The sequence below is a fragment of the Lygodium microphyllum genome, chromosome 16 (genome assembly GCF_053477565.2).
Source record: "Lygodium microphyllum isolate KBCC chromosome 16, Lygodium_microphyllum_v1.1.10, whole genome shotgun sequence".
Classification (NCBI taxonomy): domain Eukaryota; kingdom Viridiplantae; phylum Streptophyta; class Polypodiopsida; order Schizaeales; family Lygodiaceae; genus Lygodium; species Lygodium microphyllum.
The window spans coordinates 106,642,798-106,657,219 of record NC_141150.1 but is presented as its reverse complement, the minus strand read 5'-3'; the positions used below and the strand labels follow the sequence as shown (position 1 = coordinate 106,657,219).

The 14,422-nt window shown below is 41.9% G+C and overlaps 1 protein-coding gene across 1 annotated transcript in view; it reads left to right on the top strand.

The window, feature by feature from the left end:
• LOC148023206 (translation initiation factor) overlaps nt 1–13,349 on the top strand; it is a 35,301-nt gene extending 21,952 nt beyond the window's left edge. Inside the window, exons 3-6 of the mRNA XM_087695191.1 lie at nt 12,149–12,195; nt 12,308–12,394; nt 12,582–12,711; nt 12,798–13,349. Coding sequence (XP_087551317.1) covers nt 12,149–12,195; nt 12,308–12,394; nt 12,582–12,711; nt 12,798–12,856 — 323 coding nt within the window. The 3' untranslated portion in view covers nt 12,857–13,349. The remainder of the gene's footprint in view (nt 1–12,148; nt 12,196–12,307; nt 12,395–12,581; nt 12,712–12,797) is intronic.
• Nucleotides 13,350–14,422: the final 1,073 nt, after the last annotated feature.

Genomic DNA, 14,422 nt, shown 5'->3' with positions numbered 1-14,422 from the left:
AAAGTCCTCCTCTGTCATGTTAGTGAAATTTGGTGAAGGTGGAGTGTTGTCCTCCTCATCGAGTCCATAATGCCGTCTTAGGGCCTTCAATGATGGAGAAGCCTGATAAGACATCATAGGAACTGGAGAAGAAGGTGTCTGGGACATTGTGATTCGGTTACGAGTCGTATTGTGTGCCTCGCACAAAGACTAGCTCTCCACAATATCCGCAGAATACTCTTTACAAAAGCACCAACTCTGATACCATGTGAAGAAAACTGCTAGGGTTTGCACTAAGGACACATAGAGTGTACGACTACGACAGAAACACAAAGAGACAGACACAGACACAGAGGGCAAAACTCAAAACTCAAACACAAACAGAAGAAGGGAGAGAGAGAACACAACTCTGAAGCGAATGAATGCTGTAAATGAATGTAAGAGTGTACAGTGTGCTCAAGGGCAGAGCAATGTCGGAGTGTGACGTCCACCGGAGACGGATTCCAAGTCTGTGACCATTGGTCGGAGTGTAGGAGTGCTGAATAGTGAATGACAGCAGGCTGGTCACCAAAATGCAACAATCTAGAGGCTGGAAATTGGTAAATGTAGCAGTGTACCACCGATCGGAGGCTGAAAATTGTGCATAGGCTGCTGTAAACAGCAGGTTGAAACAATGTTTGATATGGCTGGCGATGATTGGATGATCAGATTGCAGTAGATGAAGATGTCGCCAGCAATTGATATCAGCATGGATGAAGGCGCAAACAGTAGGAGCAAATATAGATGGAGTGGAAGTAGTCTCGAGGGCTGGACGACCACGTGGGAGGAGGCTGATGGCTGAAATTTGCACGTGGAGTGAGAAACGTGCACAAACGGAATAGGGCTGAATGGGGGTAGCCTACCTATTTATAGATGTGGAAGAGTGCCCCAAAAATTAGGGTTTTCATTGAACTCTCTCGAACCGCTCCCCATTTTAGGGTTTCCACTGAACTCTCTCGAACTGCTCTCCATTTTAGGGTTTTTACTCTAAAAGAGCATTTTTTAGTATGTTTTGGGGTTGTTTAAGAGGCTAATCAGCAAGTAATGCATATTTTAGCTCAACATCACTATGTTTGGTATGTAGATTGGTATGGTTTTCATTGCAGCTCTGAAATTGTACATTTGCATCCGTTACTCAGTGTGTAATCGGTTATGCTTGGTGTAGTATTAGTTAATGATCATCAAGGGCTGATTATCGAATGTTGGTTTTCAGCATATGATCATTAATATTTAGTGGTATTTAGCTTAGTTTTTGATTAGCTTGAGAACCGTTTATGGTCACTTTTTGGATCAGTTTTGCATCAGTTTTTGCATTGATTGTTGGTCAGTTTTGCAATGAGTTTGTGATCAATTTGAGGTCACATTTGCAGTAGTTTGTGATTAGTTCTCATATCAAAAAGTGATCAGTTTATGATCAAATTATGTTTAGTTTTCAATGGTTTACATCAAGTTCCATGGACAACAATATATGTTATGATGCCATTGATGTTTTAGCCATGGTTTATGCTTGGTTATGCTATGCTGTGGTTTGGTTTTGCCGGATGAGTTAAGCTCATGAGAAATAGACATGTCACATGATAATCTTGCAATGTTTTTGAGAATCTTTGTGAGTCTTATGCTATGTTATGTTGGCTAGTAATTTTTGGTATACGTTGGGCATATGGAATGGTTGAACAACAACGCGTAATGTTGTGTTGACTATGATACCCTATGGAAAATTCCAGTATAGTACTTTGCTTTTGATGCATTTGATAGTGCAAACGAGGACGATTGCAAGGATTTCTAGAGAGAGGGCTATCCTAAGGACATGTATTTTTGAAACCTCACTTAACATGTGGATTAACTTTTAATCACATGATTAAGTAGATGTTGCAGATGTGAGGTGCAACTGGGCTTAGAGTAAATTTACGAGTCTGGGATCTGAGGAAATCACGGGATGTTCCTAATGTCAATCTGATGGTCAAAGATGATACAGATACACTTGGGAATGGAAGTTGCCTAGCCAATTTAATTATTGGCTAGTTAGATTGTTTTTTAGGGCATTGAAATAATTATTAGATTAATTTTCAGTATTTAAAGACTGAAAATTAATATTTGATTATGGCTAATGCTAGAAAAACCATTTGGGAAGGTTGCCACTTGTAAAAAATGCCCATGCAAGGCTGAAAAACGTCTTTAGATGTTGGAGAGAGGTATTTTTAGTGGATTCAGCCTGCCCAAGAGAGAGGGAGGAGATGTTGTTGGTCAGATTTGCAGCCATTGGAGGATCTTCTGAGGCAACCTAGGGCTGGAGAAGACCAATCAACAGTAGATGATAGCTTCTACAGGCTGTTGAGACAAGGCAGTAGCAGTAAATGACTAATTTTCTTCAGCTTTTTGCATCTACAAGCTGTTGTGGCAGGGCAACAATTGCATTTGACTAATCTTCAGTCATTCTTTGCGACAAAACTCTGAATTTTCTCTCTCTACAGCTTTCTCTCTCATCTGCCAACCATTTCACAACCTTGCTCCGAAGATCTTAGCATTTGGACCCTTGGAGGTTGAGAAATTGCAAATTTCTCTGCTGTAAACCCTAATTTACATCATAACTTAGGGTTTAGCAGCAACCTTGGGAAGTGTGCCAAAAATTGAAAGCTCCAAGACTTGGATTCAACAGGGTTGAAGGTGAATTTCAGCTAAATTCAAGTGGAAGACTAGCTAACCATTGAATTTAGGCATTTTCATCGTCTATGAAGTGGGTGAAGGCCAATCAAGTGTTTGAATGAAGGGGCAAATCAAATTGAAGACTTGCTTGTCACTTTGAATAGCAAGGGGAGTTTGGATTGTGAAGGGGATCGGGAGAATCCCATTGTAAATTAACTTATTCTTCAATAAAGCTAAAGAAATACCGAAAGGGGTGTCAATTTTAGGGTCAATTTGGTGTGCATTGTCCAAGATCAATAGGTAAATTTGTATTTTCAGATTTACATTAATTGTTTGTTGCTGTAATTAAGTTGTAATCAGGGATTTACCACCCATCCACGGAAGGAAGGCTAGTTATAGAAACCCTAAACGCAAAACGCAAAAGGGGTGCAAACCCTAACCCTAACCCTAATTCTTGGTCTATATAAGGATGGGAGGTCTCAGTTGTATTTACCCTTTTGGTCTTGGTCATACGCTTTTGCATTGCTTCACTTTGACAACTTTTTCTCTATGTTTCATTTTCAGATTGTACATATTAATAGGAAAACACATGTAGTGGCTAATGCATTGTCACGCAAGCCTTAGTTATTAGCCGTCAGCATGGTTCACCACACCGAGTTGGATGCCATGAGAGATCAATATGATGCTGATTCAGAATTTGGGAATATGATTAGCTTTGCAATGGCTAGAGGCATGAGCAGTTTATGCTTAGAGAGGGTTTTCTAACGATGCATGGACGATTGTGTGTCACAAAGTAGTTGAGGGCCAAGGTGATGTTTCGTATGCATATGGTATGGTTTATTATTTGTAGCTTTGGAAGTATACATTTGCATCATTGTATGCTTGGTGTAGTATCAGTTATGATCAGCATTGTATCATTGGTTTTTGATCACTACAGATTGTTTATCTAAATGTTTAAGTATGTGTTGCACATGTAAAGTGCAATTAAAACTATTTCATATTTACAAGCCAAGGACTTGAGAAAATCAGTGGATATCAAAGGCAAAAGTTGCCTTTAGTAATATTGCATAGATACTAGGTAGTATCTGGTGCGAGAAATTGGCCTAAAACATTTCATTAGCCAGAAGTGTTAGTTGGTGACATTAGAGAAGGCATTTAATGGTACTTAATGTTAATCAAGGGGCTAAAGAAGACTCAAGAACACTTGGGAGATGAATTGGCTAAGCCAATTTAATTTTTGGCGAGTTAGTATAAATTTTTGGGCACAAATAATTATTACAATAATTTTGCAGATAATGTTGGAAAATGGGATTAGAAGGTTGTCACTTGGAAAAATTTGCCCATGCAAGTGGGAAAGACGTTTTTGAGGTTGGGGGAGAGAGAGTTCCAACATTGTGTAAGCTGAGAGAGAGAGAGAGAATGGTGCCATAGTTGCTACAAGAGTTGATAGGCCATGTCCATCTAGCGAGAGACCCTTGAGAGGTGGTGATATGTCTTGAAGAGACTAGATGACAGCAGTTTGATGGATGTTTCAGTCAGCCAAACATCATATTTTGTGTGTTCTATGAATGGAGATAGCTTTCATGGCTGTCTAGACAGGGTAGGAATTGATTTTTTCCATTTTCTCATGATGGAAGCTTGAATTTTCTCTCTATTCATCATTCTCTCTCATTCTCCAGCCATTTCCGAACCTTGCTCTGAAGATTTTAGCATTCTAATCCTTGGAGGTTGAGAAATTGTATTTTTCTCTATTGTAAACTCTAAAATACAACAGAAATTAGGGTTTGACAGCAACCTTGGGAAATGTGCCAAGAGATTGAAGCCTCAAGACTTAAATTCACAAGGCTAAGAATTAATTCTCAGCAAGACTCAAGTGAGGGAGCAACCAACATTCAAATTTGGGGCAAATTTTGTTTCCCAGGGAGTCAGCTTTTGGATGGCGAAGGGGATTGAAAGAATCCCATTGTATTCAAATTCAATTGCAATTAAAGATAAAGAACCGAAAGGGGCGCTAGTTTTGGGGCCAACAAGGTGTCCAATGTTCAAGATTGAGTGGTAAATGTTTGTGTTTCAGCATTTCATTAATTATTGGTTGCTGTAATTAGGCACATTGTTGAACATGTGGCATATGGATAGCCCTCTGCCCTTGCTTGTTAGGAATCTTAAATGTTTGGTTGATTGGTTCGCCAACCGTACGCTCTTAGATTTCTCACCATAGGCACATTTGGCCATTGTTCTCTAGTCTCCCAATGCACCCCCCACTTAAGAAATACTTTCTCATCTAGCTATGTGTTCCATTGGCAGAGACTTGGTGATGGTCGTGTGTGATGGTGGCCCCACCCCTAGGCTCACCCCTCTAGGTCCCTTAGGTTACACTAGGTGAGTCTATTACCACTTAGTACTCTTAGTTCATTAGGCTAATGAGTCGGATGCATAGGCCAACTTATCCTTAGGCAATTTTGCTTTAGAAGTTTTTTTTTCATGTCTTTTGCTACATCCATACGTTGATGGATATGGAGCTTGTGTTTGTCACCAAAAAGCTATGGCAGATGGAACTCCATATGAGAGAGAGAGAGAGAGAGAGAGAGAGAGAGAGAGAGAGAGAGAGAGAGAGAGAGAGAGAGAGAGAGAGAGAGAGAGAGAGAGAGAGAGAGAGAGAGAGAGAGAGAGAGAGAGAGAGAGAGAGAGAGAGAGAGAGAGAGAGAGAGAGAGAGAGAGAGAGAGAGAGAGTCAGTCGTCTGAGCGCCCCGCCTTGCCACCGGCCGTCTGTCCTGCGGGTCTTGGTCGCAGCCGTCGCCCGTCAGCCTTGCGAGTCGGGGTCTCTATTGTTGCCGTCAGACCTGAGCGTTGTGGTCCCTGCACGTCGTGGTCTCTGCGCTACCTGTCAGTTCTACGAATCGTGCTCCTAAACCTGCATCGTTAGGGTTACGCCCTGCCCTATGTGTCATCTACACTCCCTTTGGAGAGGCCATGGTTGAGGCAGACAGGTAACAAATAGGTACATAGTACTTAGGGGAGTGTGCAGCAACGTGGAGAAGCCAAGCAGTGTTCACACTGCACATGTGACTATGGACAGGGCCACCTCAGACAGTGATTAACAATGCATGCAGTAACTTGTGCGTGCACAAAGAGAGAGAGAGAGAGAGAGAGAGAGAGAGAGAGAGAGAGAGAGAGAGAGAGAGAGAGTTGTTAAAGTGGTGATACAACATGGCTGGTCTGGACATGGACTTTATTGACCAAACGGTGGTAGCCCTTGGTCCGGATTCTGAAACAGAGGAGCCAGAGGATATGGTTCCTTGCACAAAGGAGATACCACGTGCTCCTGACTTTCAACGTGCGGGCAAACGCATCAAGCATACTTCGGAAGATACAATGGATCATTTGGTTCCTCAGGGATGTTCTTATACTCAGGTTGCTTCTGATTCTGTGGATTCTCAGGATGTTGACTGGGAGCATTTGTTGGAGTTTGCTAACACTTTGCTTGAAGATTATATTCAACATAATCATGAAGCGTTTTTTGATTTTGAAACTGAAGCTGTTCTGCAAGCTACTGTGGATCCTAAAAATGTTTTGCGCTCATTCTCGGTGTTTTATGAACGTGCTGTTATACTCTTCTTCACTGGTAGGATCCCAGTGCTTTCCTATATTCGCCAGTGGCTGCAAAGTCTACTACAAGGGGAGTGTGTTGAAGAGATTTTTGTTGGGCCCCGAGGCTTTTATGAGGTGCTGTTGAAATCTGAGAAGCATCGTGCCGATTTGCTGTCTAAACTATCATTGTTCTTTGATTGCCGTTTGGTCCATGTTGTGCCATGGCGCCCAATGGCAGATTTTTAGCGCTTGTTTTAACACGAATGCCCGGTGTGGGTTGAAGTGGAAAACTGTCCGGCTGTCTATTGGCCACTGTTAAAGGATGCTATGGCCGTTGTGGGCACTGTTTTGGTTCCCCTGAGCCTAAGGGCCACGAATTGTAATCGTTTGTATATGTTATGGGACACTGCTCGGAAAGGGCCAGCTTGGTTATGTCTTAATTGCTCTGGCATGCATCCTTTGCACTTTCGTTTGAAATGGGGTAACTTTGCAGGGCATTGTTTTCCGTGTGCAAAATTGCGGCATTTTATGGCCGAATGTCCAGCGAAGCAACTGGCTTCAGATGCTAAGCATGTTTTGCCTCCTATGGAAGATATGGTGCTTGATGCTCCGTCGCAGGATGCGACCCAGCCACCTAAAGTTTTGGATAAAGGCAAACAACATGTTTCGGGTTTGGATTCTCGTGACAATGACTGGGTAGATGTACGTGCAAAAAAAGGTAAAAGGTTTGATGTTGGCATGGCAGATACTGTGCCTAATGCTTCACAAGATTCCTTGCGTACTTATACGTGCAGGAAAGATATGTTGTCTTCAGAGCACACTACTCATGCTAGGGTTTCTTCGGCTCCTCACAATAAGCCTACTAGGAAAGTATATATGGATGGTCCGAAGGGCCCACCTGCTAAGTTGGCTTTTGATGCTAGAGGTAATGTGATTAACCGATGGGATCGTCGTTATCTCTGTTCCATCCCCAAGACAGTGGATACACCATCTACCTCTAAATCTGGCCGTCAGAACTCTTTTGCCGTGTTAGCTGATTTTTTGGATGAGGGAGTTCTTGACACTCTGGCAGAAAAGGTTAAATCGAGGCAAGCCTTGCCTCGTTCCTGATTTTCTTTTTTTTGTATACACATGAAGATAGCCACGTGGAATGTGCGAGGCATTTGTTCTCGCAATAAGCAACATGCCATGTGGAGTTTATTGCATGAGAATCAGTGGGATGTCGTGTGCTGTTGAGCACAAGAGTCACGGTGAAGCAGGAAAAGTTGCGGATTGCCATGGGTTTCGCTTGTTTTATGCAGGGACACATGCCATGCATTATTCTGGTGTGCTTATGATTGTACATGAGAAATATCAACCTGTTCTTATTAAAAATGATGTACATGGTCGTTTTGTGGTGATTGAAGTTTTATTTGAAGGAGAGATCTTATGGTTACTTGGGCTCTATGCTCCAAATGACCCTTTATCCCGCCGGGATCTTTGGAATACTTTGCAGACCTCCTTGTCACTTGGCAGTTGGGGTTTTTTGATGGGGGATTTTAATGTGTGTTGATCCTTCACAGTCCACATTAGAGCATTCAGTGATGGACGCTCCGGAAAGCCGTGTGTGGAATGCGTTTACTCTTGCCGTACTTAAGTAAGATCTCTGGTCATGGCTACACCCTTCTTCTACAGGGTTTACTTTTCATTCGGCACAGTATACAACTACATGGTCGCGGTTGGACCACATGTACATCATGCAGGATGATGCTTTTCTTCTTGAGATGTTGGAAATGAACGTGTTGCAGCAATATGCCTTGTCGGACCATTTTCCTCTACAGCTTGAGATACTTGTTCAACCTATTGCACCTTTTAAGCAATTTTTGGATAGACTCCCTTTGCGTTTCAACTCGTCTTATTTGAAGCATTCAATCTTTCAGGGTTATATGCAGCAATTGATTGATAGTTTTTTATTGGACTTATTCTCTCAGGGCAATGCTTCTTTTGAACGATTGCTCTCTAATGTCGTTCTCTATTGGTGGAGACTCCAGATGATGTATTCCTGCTGCCATTGGCTATGCGTTTGGCTGATCTTATTAAAGAGTTTCAGTTGAAATCTTATCAGTAGGCCAAATTGCAAAATTTGACTGAGAATTTGCAAGACAATGCTTGTCAGACTCATAAGTTCTTTCGAGCTCTCCATGCATCTCCTGCTCGAGAGAATATGACTAGACTCCAGGATGTAGAAGGTCAAATGGTCATTGATCCTTAGACTATTATGAATATGTACAGGAATTATTTTCTAGACCTTCTTGGTTCTACTCCTTCACCTTTTGACCAAATTACTCATGCCCGCTCAGTTTTCTATGATTTGGTCCGCAATGAGGTTTCACATGACATGCAAACTACTTTGGAGACAGATATTCGTGAGGTGGAGGTTATGGATGTTTTGTTACTTGCCCAAGGATAAAAGTCCTGGTTGGGATGGTCTCACCAATGAATTCTTTGAGGTTTTTGCTACCCAGCTGGTGAAACCATTGATGGCTATGTTTCAGCAGGTTTGGGAAACGGGATTCATGCCTTCCTCATGGAAAGAAGGACTTATCAAACTGCTTCCAAAAGTTCCGTCGCCGTCTATGTTGAAACATTGGCGACCAATTTCTTTGATGGGTTCTATGTATAAAATCTTTTCCAAAGTAATGGCGAATCGGCTCCATAAGCATCTTCTTGCCATTGTGCATCCTCTTCAATATGGTTTCATTAAGGGCCGAAACATTCTGCATAATGTCTTAAATGTGCAAATGGCTATTGACTATGCAAGGCACTCTAATCAGGGGGTGGTATTAATTCAATTGGACCTGGAAAAGGCTTTTGATTATTTAGACTGGTCTTTCATTGTAGAACTTATGTCTACTATGGGCTTTGGTACTCAGATGTCTCATTTGATCTACGCCATTAGTGTTGAGGCTTCTTCGCGAGTTATGCTGAATGGTGGTGTTACTGAGCCATTTGTCCTTGCACGCTCTGTGAGACAGGGTTGCCCTTTGAGTCCTCTCTTTTTCGCTCTTGCGACTCATCCGGTTCTTTCGATGTTATCTCATATGGTAGCTTCTACTCAGTTGGCGGGATTGTCTCTTCCTTTTGGACAGCACTTCATTAGTCAATCCTTGGCTGATGATAGCTTTATGATTTTGCGTGCGGACAAGGATAATCTTCGCAAAGCATTGGATGTTTGGACTCTTTTTGGTCATGCTTCTGGTCTTCGTATCAATGCTTTGAAATCAGCCATTCTCAGTTGCACGGAGTCAGATTTACAGTCATTGGACTGGCAGGGAATGGTTGTTCCCCGTGGTTCCATTGTCAGGCACCCTGGGTACCCGTTGGGTATTGATGTTCGGCCGAAGCAACTCCTACAGTGGATTTCACAGAAACTTGCAGCTAAGTTTTTGTATTGGAAGTCGCAGGCTTGGCCCTTCCATGTTCGCCTCAAAGTGGCTCAGACAATTATGTTGCCAATGCTCATATATTTCTTGCCACCGCTGCCTTGGACTACTACTACATTGAATGCTCTTACTCAGTACATTCGTTTCATGTTATGGAAGAAGGACTCCTTGCATGCAGGCATTTCATGGATTTCTTGGTCGCATGCATATACCCCCAAACGCATGGGTGGTGGGGCTATTTTGGATGCTAAAACTCATATGCTGGCACTCCGTTGGTCTCTTTTTCATGCCATGTGCTTGGATCATCACCTTGGGTCTTTATAGCTCGTTATTTTCTTGAGGATCATAGGCTTGTGCATGGTAATACCCAAATTCGGAGCTCCTGGTGGCATGTTCTTAATGCAGACTCTCGGTTTTCTAGTCCTTCATCATCCCTGCTTGCTCATTTGGTATGCTCCTGGAAATTGGTTCTCCAGAAGGCTCAGTGGCATCCAGCGGAGGACCGCTTAGCTACTAACTCTTTTCAATTGGAATTGTTGGCAGCCTCGCGATTACTTTCTTAGGAAGGTAAACATGAGCTCAGACCAAAATTTAACCGCAAGGCACGTTTGGGCTTGACTTCAGCTGGCAGATGCCACCCTTGCCAGTCGCAATGCGTTGATATCGTTTTGTACAGCCAGGAGGCTTCTCAGGATCCCTTGTGGATACCGTGATTTATGGGGTCAGCTTTTGATGGTGCTCCAGAGCAGACAACCCTTTCCTGCCCTTGCTTTGGATCGTCCCTGGTAGGACTGGGACCTTGTAGGCCGATTGAATTTGGAAAAGGCCTCAGCGAACCAGGTGTATCATCTTTTGATTAAAGATCATCAATGGCTACTTACTAAAGCTAATATTGTATGGGGATTGCGTAAATCTCAGTCATGGTGGAAGGTAACTGTGATGGAGGGCTGGTTGAACAAGACACCTTTCAAATGCAAGGTCTTTTCTTTGGAGGGTGATGATTGGTGGTCTTTCTCTTGCTTCAGCCCTTTTCAAGCGTCGAATCTCCAACGGAAATTGTTTCTTTTGCACCACCAGTGTGGAATCGGCCCGTCATCGATTTATTTCTTGCCCTCTCGCTAAGAAAATCTGGTCACTCTTGTCAGCGGTTTGGCGAGCAGTGGTTGGCTTCTCGCTAAGCCCTTTTGATTGGGTTTTTGTGCGGCCCAAATACCCCACACCAGCACAGTCGCATATGAAGATCTTGTTTCACTTTCTTAGATACTGGGGCTGTTGGCACAATTGGACCATTCGGAATGCTTTTCTTTTTGATTCAGCCTCTAATGTTCAGGGACATATTGTTAGGCTTAAAGGTCTCTTGCATTGGCAGATAGATCTCATTCGGCACTCTGACTTACTCCCTTGGGAGGACTTACTTCCTTGGCATATGGCAATTTCCTCTGCGTCTTTGCCATGACTTTTGTAACTCTTTTGTCGTTTAGTACTTTATCAATATAACATCCATTACGAAAAAAAGAGAGAGAGAGAGAGAGAGGAGCTCTTGCAAGTACACAAAAACTGAATGAATAAACTAATAATGATAATTAATATGAAAGTACAAGAACTACAGCCTCGTTATATAGCCTCAGGGTCTCGCTCAAATGTTTGACCCTTATTTTTAATGTTGGGAGGTACAAAAGGTGTTCACATCTTTAAAGCGCGCGCGCACACACACACACACACACACACACTTAACACCTAAAGTTTGTTCATTTCTTGCAAAAGGATGCTAACTTATCCGGTATCTTCTCCAGGCTCCATCTTGTTGATATGGTCCTTCATAGCTGGGGACTCATCTACAGACAGCTGATGCAACCTCATCTAGAGGGTCATGTGATGTGCAAAGTTACAGACTCAGTAGAGGGATGCTAATTGAGCAAGACTCTTGCAGTCCTGCAGGTAGCAGTGGTCGAGTTCACCGAGAGCCTTGAGGGCTGAGCCCCCAAAGGTTTTCTCAACTGGATAGCAGTTCTATCAGTAGATACATAGAAGTGGTTGGAATTCACTCACTTTGAACCAGGATCTTGGTGTTTCTTAATTCCAATAGCCCAGTTGCATGCCCTCATATGCTTATTTCCTGCTGTTTATATAGGGTGTGAACCTTAAACAGCTCCAGACTGGTGGGGACTGCTCTAGAGGGCCTCAGTATGTGTCAAGGCTTCAATTGAGGGATGTTTCTGTCTTTATGCTTTCTGCTTGTATATAGAGTGTGCACTTCGGTGTGTTTCCATCTTTATAGGCAAGTAGAAAGCAGTTCCCACTGTCTATAGACTTTCAACTTCTGTATAAATTGTGCAGCAGGGTGTGTTTCTATATTTACACCTTATTTTACTCTGAAATGTCTATTTAGGTGGTAGGCACCTTCCAACAATTTATGCTTGTTACATTGGTCTGGGATTGAAATAATTTTGCTGATTATACTTTTGTTCTGATGGCAGTAAAGGAGCAGCTTCTTCAAAGTGTGGATAAACACACATACAGTGAGGTATTCTTATTACTACTTGCTTGCTCTCCAGACAGGCTTTTATCAGGAGTTCCAGGTGTTATTTAATAGCCTGTTTTATTGATTTGTTTGAGTGCACAAGCTGCTTTTTCAGATTGATGATGAAGAGTTTTTAAAGATGCTGGAGACCTTCAAGGATTCAAAAACTTGGCAAAGTGGCTTATCCACTCCATCCGCAGCCGTAAGTCCATGCCTCACAGGATTTTGTGTTGGAATGATCTTATTATCATGGGCCTGGGAAGCCTGTTAACATGCAAAATTTGTTGAAGAGCTAAGCAAACATTCTTTCTTTATATACAATAACTGAAGCACCCTCTTCTTTTTGATGATGTTATGCAGAAAATGTGACTGCTTTGGTTATTTTGCAGCATGATAGCCATTTGATGGTGGGAGCGACACCTAAGACAATAAGATTACCTCAAAAGGGGGAAGTTTTGATGTCAGTGAATGGATCACCTTTGGGGGTTTTTGGAAAGGAAGGATTCACTGCAATACCTGGTTAGACCCATCTTTAATCTTTCTCTTTTGCTAACTCAAAGTGCGCTACATATTAACATTCTGTCAAATTACATGTTGTATGGCAGAGGAACGTCCAAGAAAGGCTAGAAGAAGATTGCGTGCTTCAGCTCAGTCGCATTTGTAAACATATTCATTGTTATCCCACCATTTCAAGGATATATGTATCTTTTAGGTTTTCCAGCAAAAAGAAGTTAGTGTTGTCAGCTGTGTGATTTCTTGCTGCCTTCCTGTACTCAAAAGCTCTGTAAATCCAGGATTAAGCATCGGGGCTCTAAATGTGCCTCGGAAAGTAACAGCATTGTCTTCAAAGGTTGTGATGCTTTAACAGTAGCTTTTGTATCAGTGTTCTTATCTGCTATTGCCTGGGCTTGGGTTCCTAATACAGCTTGAGTCAGCAGAAGTATGCATTAAGCGTTACCAATTGCCTGGACTAGAATTGTTTCTATATATACCTGGGAGGAAAGAGCAAGTCAAAGCACAGAATTTACACCTGCACAGTTTGTGCTTGCTCATGCTTTTGTTAGCATTCAACAGGGCAGAGACATGACCAACAGGGTTTGAAGATCATAACTGGTCAAATTTTGTAAGAAAGAATGGTGCTTGCTTTTGGGTTATTCAAGCTGTTTGAATGTGCTCAGTCTTTCCTTCCTTGCTCTTTTACCAAAAAATAAAAGTTAAGACAACACAGGTACACATGATAGCCCCTAGGCATTTGAAGTGTGTTTTCTTAGATTACATAGGAATACCATTGGTGTTTCACTTTTTGCCTTTCCCCAAGATAAAAGAAGCTAGTGAAGTGTTTTTGCTGATCTGCAGTAGCTTTGTTATCCTTTTGTATGATTACATGCAACTGCTCATCCATGTCTTCTTGGATTTGCTGGAGGCTTTACCTAAAAGCCTTTACCTCGATTGCAGGATTGTAAAAGCTTAGGAAGTCCTTGCAAAAGAAAACCTTTTTGCCTTTCCCCAAGATAAAAGAAGCTAGTGAAGTGTTTTTGCTGATCTGCAGTAGCTTTGTTATCCTTTTGTATGATTACATGCAACTGCATCCATGTCTTCTTGGATTTGCTCGAGGCTTTACCTAAAAGCCTTTACCTCGATTGCAGGATTCTAAAAGCTTAGGAAGTCCTTGCAAAAGAAAACAACCTAATATGTTGTCCACTTGATCTCAGGGATGCCAAGTATATGGAATTTGCACGGTTCACTTCTTTCAACTTTGTTTCTTTGGTGGGGGAGTGATCCCACTAGCTCATATCATTCTAAGTTTTTCTTGATTGTTTGCTAGAAGGTGTGTTTTTGGTGATTCTCTCATAGAATTTGTGGATTATAAATTTGAATCAACTATGGGAGTGATGATCTATCTTGTAAGAATCCTTAATTTATTTATGATCTTGTGAGACTCCTTAATTTACTATTTTGTATGTAGATAGCATTGAGAAAAGATTCCAAGTTTGAAGTATCTATAACAGCAATCTTTGTTGACTCTTAGTTTAAGTTGTGGGTTGAATTCTTAGATGATATAAATGTGTCTCAAGGTTTGGTTGAGTGAGGATCCAAACAAAATGCCTATTGTTAGCAGCGAGTTTGAATTTCTTACCTAGTAAATAGTTCCATCCAAGCTTTAATGCATTTATAAAGGAGAAGTAATTTTAGATTGTGAGGACATCAATTTCTTGGATATGATGATCTT